This window comes from Setaria viridis, chromosome 1, assembly GCF_005286985.2.
Source record: "Setaria viridis chromosome 1, Setaria_viridis_v4.0, whole genome shotgun sequence".
Lineage (NCBI taxonomy): Eukaryota > Viridiplantae > Streptophyta > Magnoliopsida > Poales > Poaceae > Setaria > Setaria viridis.
The window spans coordinates 11,115,574-11,129,258 of NC_048263.2; the positions used below are offsets into that span (position 1 = coordinate 11,115,574).

Consider the following 13,685-nt stretch of genomic DNA (forward strand, 5'->3'; position numbering starts at 1 on the left):
TACCCAAAATTGGTCATTAAATTTGAAGAAGCATTTAGTTCGAAATAGTTTCAGGTAGCTAGTTTTTCTGGAGCAAAATGCCAAACCACTTTAGTAAACATCCTATGAAGCACGTCGATGAACTGTCAGCGCCTAACCAGATCTAGTAACATCCTAATAATTAAACATGCACTTTAGTAAACATCACAATAATTCAATACTTTTAAGGTGACGTGTGACCGAGAAGCAAACAACGGACCGGGCATATTAAATTCCCAATGTACCCTTTGAATCCAAGTCCTGAAAGAAGATTCAGTCAGTTAATCGACCAGCCAAATTGTCTTCTCCCAAACCAGCAATCTACTCCTCCATTAAAAAAAAAAGTACTAACAATCTAATGCAGTTTTTATATTACCGGTTCAAAGACAAAAAATATTTGTTTCTATATTGCCAGTGCCAATTCAAATGCGAATATTTATTGGAAGATGTTTTCTTGAATGCTGATTCCGTGAAGGCCATTTCCTTTTCCTCTTAGAGCAGAGCACTGTTGTGAAGCTATTGGTTGAGTGAACGGGTCACCAACTGATCAGAGCGAGCGGAGGGACCAGCTGATTCATTGAAAGGGGAAGGTGCCGACATGGCATTTCCTGCCAGATTTCACTCTCCCCCTGCAGGGCCCATGGCAATGGGAGCTACCTCCCTGTGCCCCTTTAGGCTAGGGCACTGTGCTTCTGCAGTTCTTGCCTTGGACAACCTTTTTATGTTGTTTCCTGGATGAGTATAATGGCAGATTAACTCAATTTTGCCAACTGTCGTTTCCAAGGAAAAGAGGGGTTTTTTTATATATATTTTTTTGTTGGCTCCGGATAAATTTTTAATGTTGGAGGATAAATCGATCAAAGGCCTAGAATGTAAGGGTATGATTAAACTGAATTATATAGGGGCTTTTTTGTTTTAGTTTGTGTTAAATTGTGTGGCTTTTTGTTGGGAATAAAAGTATAGCTTCAACTATCCAGCTTAACACTCTTTAAGCTGATGAAAGTGATGGTGATGGGCTGATGGGTGTGTGAGAGTGTCGTGTCTTTACCCGTCCTTACCAAAGAGTAGATTGGTGCTGCTTTCCAATTATTGACTCCTTCAAACAAATCAACGAAAACACGATCCTTTAATTCAATAACAAGCACTAACAGTAGGATTTGGATGAGATTATGTGTTTCAATCGCTAAGTTAACCTCCAACCTTTTCTCTTTTTTTGTATGCATTTTCTTCGGTTAAATGTTGTATGCTAACAGTAAAAGTAATGACATATGTAGATTAAGATTTTCGAACTGAATCGGTTGTAGTGTAGTTTCAAGAGAACTATGGTTTTCATTTTGGGCCTTTTGTACCAAAAAGTTAGGCTCAATTATAACATACCCGAACCCAATGTCATATCGTCATATATGAATTGGAACATTTTGTATATTCCGTAAATACTCGCGGCATTGTAAGTGTGAAGAGAAGCTAAAAATACAAGGCTAGTGGTCACGTGTTTTTTCCCAACCTCTTTATCTTCTTGATGTCATAATAAGTCATAATGTGAATAAAAAAATTATTAAAAAAATATGTAGGAGATTCCCTGCTGACTTCGATAAAAAAAAAAGTCATATTGTAATCTAAATGGCTTATTTATGGGCAAAAGAATAAAATTATTTTTAGACAAGCCAGACGAATTCGATCAAATCTCATTGCATTTCTCACAAATCCTTGTCAAATTAGTTGCTTGGAACTTGAACCATTTTTGGCTAGGACCTCACAACGAGAAAGAGCCGCACCCACGAGGCTGGTGTCGTGGGGTTGGCATCACCACGCTTGCGTCGCTTCTCCTCTCCGGCTCTCCCTTTCCGCTGCATTAATGCCCATCACCGATTCCTTCCACCCTGTAGCCTGCCTCCCTCCCTCCACTGCCTAGCTAGCGGCTACTCTACTGCCACCACCACCTCTCCTCTCCCTTTCTCTTTCTCCCCCCTGCTTGGCCGCTGTGCCTTGCTTGCTTCCTCTACCCACCTCACAAATTCCCCTCTCCTCTCCTCTCCTCCCTCTCTTTCTCTCTCCCTATCCGTTCTTCTCCTCACAAAAGGCTGCCGCCGACGCAGCCGGATATGCGGCTGCCGGTGCTCCCCTCCTCCTTTGCCGATCTCTGCTGCAGTGAGTCTCCACATGCCTGACACTCTTTTCTTTTTTTCTTGTTCGTCTTTATGCGGTTCTTGAACACCAAGTACAGACTTGTCAGTAGTCTTGTCGAATGTTCCATGTCGGGCTCTTCCACATTTTTTCGGGCTCTTGGAGTTGGGCATTTACTTCTTGTTCGTCCTCTTTTGGTAGTGATAGTTCTACTCTTCTTCTTTTGGTAGTGATAGTTCTACTCTTCTTGCCTGTATGTAGCTGTGCAAAGATATCATGCAAAAAGTGAACTGTGGATGTTCGGGGACTCTTTTTGGTCAGGGGACTCTGCTAGTTCCTACAGTGTCCTTTTCCTTTTGTAGAAATCTTGGTAGAACTGGATGCAAAATGTTCTTTTTTTTTTTACTGTTGTGGGTGCAACATTGATCACCCTTTTGCTTTTGTGTAGCATCCATGTTCATCACTTACAGAGCATTTCTTGGAGTTCATAAAGTTCAGAGCTACGAGAATTAGACTTATTAGATTGCATTTACGTATGCTGCACAACAGAAGCTTCCTACGTCACATATGCTGTTTACTTTTTGTTTCAACAACTGGTTTGCATAAATTCTCTCGGAAAGCAGTTAGTTTGCTAATTTTGTTTCTGAAGCACTTTGTCCGGCTATTGATGACTTGCTAGGCATTTTGTTTTATTTCAGGTGAGCATTGGACGGATTCCTCTCAACTCACACCATTTTGATTGTTAATAAACTATCAAAGGGAGAGCCTTCTGACATGTAAAATAAGTGCCGTTTAAAGAGTGGTCAATGGCTGTTTAAGTTTCTCAGATTCTGTAAATTCTGAGTTGGTCCATGCGCTCAGACAATTCATTGATACAGTGGAGGATTTTTTTTTTCTGTTGCTCATGTTGTTCGTGCTATTCTGGTCTGACCAAAGCTGCTTTTACCTCTGATTCATGGGCTGTTCAGCTTCCAAGTGTTGTTCACAACTGAAGTGCTCTTTGTGCTCAAGTGGGTGCCTTGGGCAGACACCTGACTCCCCAAGAGAATCAAGGGGAAAGTTAAGCCGGGGGAGGGGAAAGGGAATCGGTGGTTCAGATGACTCTTCTGATGATCTCGGGGAAGACGACGACTCGTTGAACCAAATGAACACAAGGGAATCAACTGTTGGCATCAGTCGACTATCAAGGGTCTCATCACAGTTTCTTCCTCCTGATGGTTCGCGCAAAGTTCAGGTCCCTTTGGGTAACTATGACCTGAGATACTCCTTCTTGTCTCAAAGAGGTTACTATCCAGAATCACTGGACAAGCCAAACCAAGATAGCTACTGCATACATACCCCATTTGGAGCAAGTCCTGATGACCACTTCTTTGGTGTGTTTGATGGTCATGGAGAGTATGGAGCCCAGTGCTCACAGTTTGTGAAGCGAAGATTATGTGAGAACCTGCTCAGAGATAATCGCTTCCGTACAGATGCTGTGCTAGCTCTTCATTCTGCTTTTGTGGCAACAAACTCGCAGCTTCATGATGACAACTTGGATGACTCCATGAGTGGTACTACAGCAATCACTATATTGGTCAGGGGTAAAACTATATACGTTGCAAATACTGGCGATTCACGTGCTGTTATTGCTGAAAAACGAGGGGACAATATTGTTGCTGTTGATCTCTCCATAGATCAAACTCCTTACCGGTTTGATGAGCTTGAAAGGGTCAAGGAATGTGGTGCTAGAGTTCTGACCTTGGATCAAATAGAGGGGCTAAAGAACCCAGATGTGCAGTGTTGGGGTACTGAAGAAAGTGATGATGGTGATCCTCCAAGGCTATGGGTGCAAAATGGCATGTACCCAGGAACTGCTTTTACACGTAGCATTGGAGATTCTGTTGCTGAGTCCATTGGTGTCATTGCAGATCCCGAGATTTTTGTTCTGGATCTCAATTCCAAAAATCCATTTTTTGTTCTTGCTAGTGATGGAGTATTTGAGTTCCTTTCCAGTCAAACAGTTGTCGACATGGTAAGTTACATCTACTATGTGCATAATCTTTACTGTTTGTATCATTCACAATTCAGACCATTTGGAGCACTTTAAATCTGAAATTGATCCCTGCACTTGTGTGGATGTACTAGATATGAAATACTTCCTACGCAATTAGCGAAGTTGCTACTAGCATGCAGTCATCACTCACCATATAGGAATTATGTTGGTGTCCACCTGTGAGGGAAATTCATTATACTTTTCATTGTCCCCTAATGTCTGTTTTGTTTTCTATGTACTTGGTCAAACCCCTCATTTTAGGAATTACAATAAAGTGTTATTTGAATTAAATGTTTAAATTCTTTCCTCTAATGAAAACCAAATTTTCTAGAGCTCTTTTACGTTACACAATACTAGTCTATACTAATGTTCGAAAAGGACTAGTATGAAAATATCCAATAGTCAAGATTAATTGTATACTACTGAAACCTTCACATATGGTATGGGTAGTAAACATGAGTAGTATAGGTAGTATAAGGGTATTATGGTAAAAAAACCCAAATGGCATCTATATAATTTTATTTTTTACACTAGAATAAAGTTTAAAAGACAATTCCATTTGAAATATCACTTTTTATAATTTAATAGTTACTAAATTATCCATAATAACGAACAGTTAGATCTTATATATACTATATACCACAAGTAGTAGTATTGTGTACCGTAAAATAGCTCATTTTCTAATGAAGTTAAACTATATATGGACTAAACTTTCAACACTATGGTGTTGAATTTGCAGATTTCTAAATACAAGGATCCTCGAGATGCATGTGCAGAAATTGTTGCTGAGTCCTATCGTCTTTGGCTACAGTATGAAACTCGCACAGATGATATTACAATCATAGTTGTGCATATTAATGGGTTAACTGATGTATGAAACTATCTTTGTGGTTTCTTCGTGTTATTTCTGTACCGTGTTTCATCAAACTCCCTGAAGAAGCCTCCCATTTTTTAATTTCACTGTTCTACTAGGTGGAATCTACCCAGACTGTTACAAAAGTGTCTTTACAGCCTTCACCACAAGTAGTAGGACTGGCATGCTCCGAATCACCACTAATAGTAAGTTCCAACACAAACAATCAGCGTTCCAGACATGATTTATCACGCGCAAGATTGAGGGCTCTTGAAAGTTCTCTAGAAAATGGCCAATTATGGGTCCCATCATCTCCATCTCATCGAAAGACATGGGAAGAACAAGTAAGGTCTAACGATTTGATCACTACAAACTTTCTCGTTATTTGATAAGTTACATGCTGTCCTATTGCTGACAAACCTCAAATACCATGATATGAAGGCGCATATTGAGCGGGTACTACATGATCATTTCCTCTTCAGAAAGATTACTGACTCGCAATGTCATGTTCTACTTGATTGTATGCAACGGGTTGAGGTGAAACCTGGGGATATAGTAGTGCAGCAGGTTATTACCTTTCTATATTTGTTATCTCAAGTATGGTTGCATTTTTAGGTTGCTTATAAGTCTGAATAAGGATATTGTGTGATGCAGGGTGGCGATGGTGACTGCTTCTATGTAGTTGGTAGTGGTGAGTATGAAGTTCTGGCCATTCAGGTATAAATTTCTAATTAAATATGACATGTGTAAATTTGATGTCAGATTGTGAGTTTTGTGCTAGTAAAAGTTTTTGTTCAGAAGGATTTTATCAAAGATAAGAAACACATTATTTGTCATCTCAAAGAACAGCGCTTTTTTGGTCAAAATGCATGTAGTTTCTCATATATGCTCTGATGCAAAAAGTGATGTTGTAATATATAAAGCTGCTTGTCTGATAGTTGTTGTACAAATTGATACTCAAGGGAATGCCAGAACTTTGGTCACTGCCTAACTTTTTAAATACATGTCCCTTAGGCTGAGTACATTCTGAACTTATTCTGACCATGTGGTTCAACTTTCAATAAAGTCAGTTGATAAAATTCCTCTTTTCCTGATCTTTGTCACGCAATTTGCCAACACTCTCACGGTGCAACTGGACAGCAGAACACGCCAAAGAAGCGGTTCGCTGACCCAGCCCGGGTTCGAGTCGCGGCACAATCTTCTTAAGATAAGACAATCAGGGGGACATCGAGTTTTTATGTCACGCAATTTTCGGAGACTAAGCTGATTTACATGGAACAGGAAGAAGAAGGAAAGGAAACAACCAAGGTTCTGCATCGGTATACAGCAGACAAGCTATCTTCCTTTGGGGAGCTAGCACTGATGTGAGTCCATATGTACAGTTCATTATATCAGTATCATCATTGGAAAAGTTTTGAATAACGAATAGCAGTGGATATACCTATAAACTGTAGGTTATTATACCACTACCATTCATCTTTAAAAAAAAATACATGGTACATGGTATGAATATTAGTAAGTAGCTATCCGCATCCCTGTATTGATCGGTCATGCATTTTCTTTTTCCTCTTATACTCTTACATGAGGGGATGAATCCCATTTGGGGAATAACTTTGTCTGTGTCCCTCTGGAGTTTGGAACCTTAATTTCGAACTACCCTCGTAAAGGCTCTTATTTGAATATAATACTCATCGACCAACAGCTAACTCCTGAGAATTAGTAAAGACAACATATTACTATTTTGTTTGGATTCTTGAATCTGAATTCTGAAACCTACCATGCCAAGACTTAATGTAATGGAATAAATTGATTAAATTCAAGTGGCTTAACAGGCTGTACTCTCTGTTTGATTCATCTAGTCATCATTTATTTTTGTCATAAACAGGCACAATAAGCCACTTCAAGCTTCTGTTCGTGCTGTGACCAGTGGAACATTATGGGCTCTAAAGAGGGAGGATTTCCGGGGAATTCTGATGTCAGAATTTTCAAACATTGCATCATTGAAGTTGCTCCGATCAGTAGAGCTGTTTACAAGATTTACAGTGCTTCAACTAAGTCAACTTGCTGAGTCACTTGTTGAAGTATCTTTTGCAGATGGTCAAACAATAGTAGACAAGGTAACTGGAGTGAATAAACAGTTGCTTATGATCTCTTTTCGAGCATTTGCCCTTCTTTACTGGTTATCAACCTGGTAGTATGGCTGTGTGCGGTCGCAGAGGCCGAAAACATTTCCTTTTTCTAAAAAAATCAACCTGGTAGTAACTTAGTTTTTACTCTTGTAAACTATTTTCAGAATGATGATGTCTCTGCATTATATGTCATTCAAAGGGGTCGAGTGAGACTTGTATTGGCTGCTGATCAGATGAACTCAGATGCTTGGGATCTCATTAGTGCTCATACAAAGCAGGCACAAAGCAGTCAAGAAAATGGTAATTATGTGGTTGAGATAGGTGAGGGAGGACACTTCGGTGAATGGACTCTCATTGGTGAAACCATTACGTTCACTGCTATTGCAGTTGGTGATGTGACTTGTTCTACTATTGCAAAGGAGAAATTTGATACAATTGTTGGGCCTTTGCCTAAACTTTCACAAGCTGATTCCAGGTAATGTCTCTGAAATATATTTTATGGAGATAAGGCAAGAAATTTTGTCAATTGTCAAACTTATCCTGTTGTATGGCCTCTGCGCAGGATTAAAGAATCTCTGGTCACTAAGGAGAATGTTGCAGATGATGACTTCCCCTTTAGGAGAGTGCAGCTATCTGATTTGGTAGGGGGTTAGTACTCCTTTCTTCTTCTCTAGCATGCTTTAGGAGATCTCATTGGTATTTTTTTTACTGATACTCAGTTGTGTATATGTTTCTCAGGAATGGAAAATGTGCATATATGCTGCTGAGTGCAGTGAGATTGGTCTCGTCCGAATCAGGGGCTCTGGTATGATAATCAATTCTGTCTAATTATATTGATCTATATTATGGGGACAATTAATTTCCTTGAAAGACCCTCCTATATTTTGGTTAATCATGTTTTAATTTTTTTTCCCTGCTTGTATCATGGGCCAGACAAGATCAGAAGTTTAAAGAGGTTTTACATCAAGAGAGTACAGGATCTCCATAAGGAAGTACAAGTCTTTGAGGAAAAGGAACTTATGAAAAGCTTGAGCCAATCAACTTGTGTGCCAGAAGTCCTATGTACTTGTGCTGATCAGTCATACCTTGGGATATTGCTGAATTGCTGCCTTTGTTGCTCACTGGCTTCAATACTTCACACACCACTAAATGAATCATCTGCAAAATTCTTTGCAGCCTCAGTTGTTGTTGCTCTAGAAGAACTTCATCAGGTGATTAGTGATTTGCTTCTTTACTGAGCAATTGACATATTATACATTATGTATTTGGTTTGAGATTTAATCCTGAATATGTGTTATGATGCCTCTCTTGACATACAATGCTGATATGTATTTATGCATTTTCAGAAGTCCATTATTTATAGAGGTGTTTCGGCAGACATTCTTATGCTTGACAGATCAGGTCATCTGCAACTGGTTGATTTTAGGTTTGCAAAGAAAATAGAAGGTGAAAGGACATACACAACATGTGGGATTGCTGACTCTCTAGCACCAGAGATAGTTCTTGGTAGGGGCCATGGATTTCCTGCTGACTGGTAAGTGGTTATTGACCCCTTTCTTGTATAAGCATTCCATATCAATGTATCACGCATGTATTCTAAACTATGGAATAATACTGTTTATGCAACTCATGGTCAATTTTTTCAGCTGAATATGCAAATATTGAAATGTTATTTTCTTAAGTGACCTTTCATTCAAAGATTGTGGTAGTTCTATCTTCTAAGCACACATGGCAAATTTTTTTGTCAGGTACATGTGCAACTTTTTTTTGAGACCATACATGTGCAGCATATTCCTCTACCTGATAGTGTCAGAACAGAGTGAAACATGCAAACTGCAGTAGATACCTTCATCTCAACAAAATAAATGGAGAGATAAACACCTCAAAAAAGAATAAATAAAGAAATTTGTGCTGACAGCACAATACTTGAGTGTGCTTTTGAGACAGAATACTTGAGTAGAAATTTTGACAGGGTAATTTGATTTTGTATGATCAGGTGGGCCCTTGGAGTCTTGATCTATTTCATGCTGCAGTCTGACATGCCATTCGGTTCCTGGAGGGAGAGCGAACTGGAACCTGTTTCAAAAATTGCCAAAGGCCACCTTGTTATGCCATTGATATTCAGTGCGGAAGTTATTGACCTTATAACCAAGGTTATATCCAATCCTGACAATTGTAATTCAACGGTCCATTTATTTTCAACATATTCAGATTTCATACAACAGCACTAAATTTCTTCTATGTCATCTTGACAGCTACTTGTGGTAGATGAAAATGTGCGCCTCGGAACCAGTGGTGCCGGAGCTGTGAAGAAACATCCCTGGTTTGATGGCATTGACTGGGAACAAATAGCATCTGGGACTTACACAGTACCTGATGAAATCACTGAGCGGATGGACAGCTGTATAGAAACTCTTAACGAGGACTTAACAGCGTCTCCTTCTGTGCCAATTGAAGACCCAGATGATCTTACTGCTCCAGAATGGATCCAAGATTGGTAATCTCAGTAGTTGTACAATTGTCCAAAGATGGATTTGTTCTAGTTGAGCGCCTTTAGATTTTCACGGAGCATTCTTATATCATCTGAAAAAAAGTATACATGTGACTAGATCTAGCTAAGTTCGATCAAAATTTACAAGTTGTTGATACCAAAGATTCCTTTTGTGATCATATGTCAGCTCACAACAATCTTTCAAAATTTGTGATATGCCAAAAGGCTCCTAATACTAATAGGTGTTCCGTCATCAGCAAGATACTGTTTGCTCTATGGATATTTTGCCTGAGTTCAGCTTGGGACTTGCCTTTGTTGTCTGGGTTTTTTTTTTTATACTTACCTTTGTTGTCTGTTTTTTTTTATAATTACCTTTGTTGTCTGTTGAGGTGATCTTGGGAGTTGTACTGTGCGAATCAGGTTTTTTTTTTCAAAGCACAACTTTCTTCGTCATGTTGCTGCCTTGGCGGGCTGTCTTCAATAACATGGTTGTATATTCCATATAATTAGTTACTAGTAAGAAGGTTTTTGGATAATGTGTCGGGAATTAATGCACATGAACTTTCATTCTTTTATAATTACCCAATTTGTGCATAGGACACTTTCTTTCTATTTCTAAAAAAAAAAGGTCGAGAAGAACGGCAATAATTCTTAGGTTCGATTTGGAGCCTTCTGTCGTTTGTCAGCCGATTTGTAATTTTGGTCTGTAAATTCTTCTAATAGAACACAGCAACATGAGTGACACATGGTGCGGGCGAACCATATGTTGGCAATTTTACACTTCAGCTTGGACTTTTCTTTGTAGATTTACAAAGGTAAACATATGTCATATGTGCTATTAAAAGTTAAAACAGATTCCGTTGACATACGTATAAGTTTCAAAATGCCTTCAATTTTATTTTTACTCCTGCTTCTTGTAATAGACATGATGCAAAAGTTTGTTCGCAAGAACAAGATTGTTATGTAATCCATCCATCCCAAGTTATCAGTCGTTTTGGTATTTATAAATTTATAAATTTTGCTATGCATCTAAATATATATTAGATACTCCCTCCGTTTCAAATGGTAGGTCATTTTAGCTTTTTTAATTCATAAATATTATTATTCATCTAGATATAGTGTATGTCTAGGTGCATAATAATATTTATGAACCTAGAAAAGTCAAAACGACCTATAATTTGGAACGGATGGAGTAAAAGGTATGAATATACAAAAGCTGAAATGACCTATAATTTAGGACGAATGGAATAGGAATTTCTAATCTTAAGGACGAATGGAATAGGAATTTCTAATCTTAAGGACGAATGGAATAGGAATTTCTAATCTTAAGAAGCCTTCTGCTTGAACAAAATTTTGCTGGTTGACCGGCCGGGTTCTCTGGTCTCCACGTGTAACACCCCAGGTGTCACATCCGATTTTAAAGGCAAAACTAGATGAATAAATTATATGTATTATATGTGTGCCAGGATCAAGTTTCACACATGAAACGACTTCAGTAAATACCATAGACAGTGCCAAAACGTAAAGAGAGAGTATTAAATTTATTACATGATCGAAAATCTTTAATCGAGTCTTTATTCTAGCAGCGGAACTCCAACAACGACGATGACTCCACAAATAGTTGACTGGTGGCACACGTACACCTAGAACTCTTCAAAGTCTTCAGGAACCTTCTCAAAGTTGACTCTGAATAGTGGTTTTAGCAAGGGTGAGTACACTTATGGTTGGTACTCAACAAGCGTGGGAATGTGTAGTGTAAGGCTATGCAAGAATAGGCTATGGTTTAATAATATTTCAGCATTTTAATTGGTTGGCCAAATTTTATTAGCAATTACTATAAATTTATACCACCCATACTAAGCATGAACATAAATAAAGATCACAGCAATAAATAACATCAATTTAATTCAACTTTTGATAAATTAATCAAGTGAGGATCTAGGCCGCTCTTGACTGTGAGCACGGCTATTATAACAGTTTTACACTCCACAGAGATTGTACCCTTTCACCACAAGTCACGTAAAAGTTCAAAAGAACTTTAGACCTAACCATGCTATGTGGGCCAAGCACAATACTAGATGTGATTGCATAGGGATGCTACGAGGCCTTTAGAAAGATTCCCTAATAAGAAGTAGCCCGCTAAGGTTTCCGGATTAGTAGCAGAGCATAAACCTCTCTCAAGACTACAAAGCTACCATAGAGCATATAAGTCTGAGGGCTGGGTTATACCCCATTTGCCGCCGCCCCTTTTACCCTTTTGACCCTTTTGGTAAGACTATTTCAAACTAGAGTCTCAAATTAATTAGTCAAAGACCAGAGCCATGTTGTTCTTATGGTTATACTATTTTCCTGAGTGGTCGCTCCATGTTCCAATTAAGTATGGTGATCTTGTATTAATGGAAGGTATAGGATAAGTAAAATAAGTTTAATCATTGGTTCATTAATACCACCATACCCAGTTAGAGCAACTAAGCAAGAATTACCCAACAGTAAAGTAAATCCAGGTTGATCAAGGTGTAGGGATAAAACTAGGCACACCTTAAATAGGACCCATCATGTTTATATATTTAAAGTGCATAGCATATGTGTATTGAATATAAAAGTAAGGTTGCATAGGATCAAATTGTGATCAACAGCATGACTTGCCTTCCTGAACTTGCTCTTGCTGCTCAAAATCTTCAAAACCTTGCTCTTCGAATCCCTTGAACCGCGATCGTTCTATGCGCATCAAACAAGTACATACAAGCAAAAAGGACTAAAATAAGAAAATAATACATCAAACAGTAGCAACAGAGCAGAACAAGATCATAAAACTAATATATGCGTCAACATGAACTTGTTGGCGCAAGAATCGCTTAAAATAGATTTAAAACGCTAAAGATATGAGCTAAACAAGGTCCGGGAGCTTAACTGCGAGAAAACTAAGCTTCCAGGGGCTAAACTCAAAGAAACCGAGGGCTAAAACCTAATTAAACATATAAATAGAATGTCTAATGCATAAAAGAACAGATCTAGGATGGCGGGCGGGATTTTATAAAAGAGTGCGAGCGCCTAAATAGAAGAAAAAGGACTTAGATCTAATTACTTTTGAACTAGATGGATCTCAAGTGCAAAAAGATAGAAAAGCAGGGGCCTTTTACCAAAAGCAGCACGGCTGACCGGGATTGACCTGGGTTGACCGGTACCTGACTTTGGTCAGATTAGATCTGAACCGCTCGGCTCGGATCGGACGGCTGCGACAGGCTGGAAGAAGGTGGGCGGCGGAGACAGCGGCGCGCGGGGGCGACGGGCAGCGATCTCGCCGGAGCAAACTCGATCTCAAGCTAGAAAGCTCGGATTGCAACACAATGTGGCCCTGGATGCAGCTGGAAGGCTTGCGGACGCATCTAGGGTGTTGAGGGCCTCGATTGTGCGGTGAAGACGAGGCGCGGCTTGGCGGCGGTCAGCACAACTCCGACAAGCTAGCACGGGAGTTAGAGGGCGCGTGAACTCGCAAGAGGGTCACCGGCGAGTCCCTTACCATGATGCGAACCTTTGGGTGACGATCTTGTCGATGGCAAGGTAGCGGCGGGAGAGATCAATGACGGTGGGTGTGCGCTAGGGTTCGAGCTCGGGCGGCGGCGGCGTTGGGTGCGAGGCGAGGGTGCTAGGGTTTGGTGGGGGCATATGGGTGCGGTGGCTTTGGCTTTATAGGCTAGGAGGGCTGCCTTGGCATGCGGGCCAAGCATCGGAGGCAGGTGCGGGGGCGGCCGAACTCGAGTCCGACTTTGGCACGAGGTCAGGGATGACAGCCGGGCCCCACACATCAGCGAGACGGGCGAAGGAGCAGGCCGGCACTATGTTGGGTTGCAGGAGACGGGCCAACGAGGTGAGGTGGCAGCGGGGCCGAGCTGGGCTGGCCTGGTGGGCTGGCTCCGACGGTGCTGCTGCTGCGGAGCTGGGATGAAAGGAAAAGCGGGCCAAAAGAGTGTGGAAGAAAAGGAAGAAAAGAAAAGACTTCCTATTTTTGAAAAGGAATCAAACAAATGAATTCAA

The 13,685-nt window shown here is 40.1% G+C and overlaps 1 protein-coding gene across 2 annotated transcripts; it reads left to right on the forward strand.

Annotated features, from left to right (window-relative positions):
* The first annotated feature begins 1,905 nt into the window (after positions 1-1,905).
* Positions 1,906-9,910, forward strand: LOC117846762 (protein phosphatase 2C and cyclic nucleotide-binding/kinase domain-containing protein). 2 transcript variants are annotated; one of them, XM_034727885.2, is made up of 15 exons: positions 1,906-2,166; positions 2,841-4,156; positions 4,917-5,048; positions 5,150-5,374; positions 5,472-5,597; positions 5,685-5,747; positions 6,312-6,394; positions 6,916-7,147; positions 7,324-7,634; positions 7,722-7,800; positions 7,898-7,964; positions 8,093-8,370; positions 8,506-8,693; positions 9,156-9,312; positions 9,415-9,910. In XM_034727885.2, the coding sequence occupies exons 2-15, from the start codon at positions 3,098-3,100 to the stop codon at positions 9,658-9,660; spliced, it is 3,246 nt and encodes a 1,081-aa protein (XP_034583776.1). In that variant the 5' UTR covers positions 1,906-2,166; positions 2,841-3,097; the 3' UTR covers positions 9,661-9,910. The 2 variants fall into 2 exon arrangements, with proteins under 2 accessions (XP_034583776.1, XP_034583775.1); XM_034727884.2 differs by lacking the exon at positions 1,906-2,166 and adding an exon at positions 2,224-2,339 and having other exon boundaries at positions 3,111-4,156.
* The last annotated feature ends 3,775 nt before the right edge of the window (positions 9,911-13,685 follow it).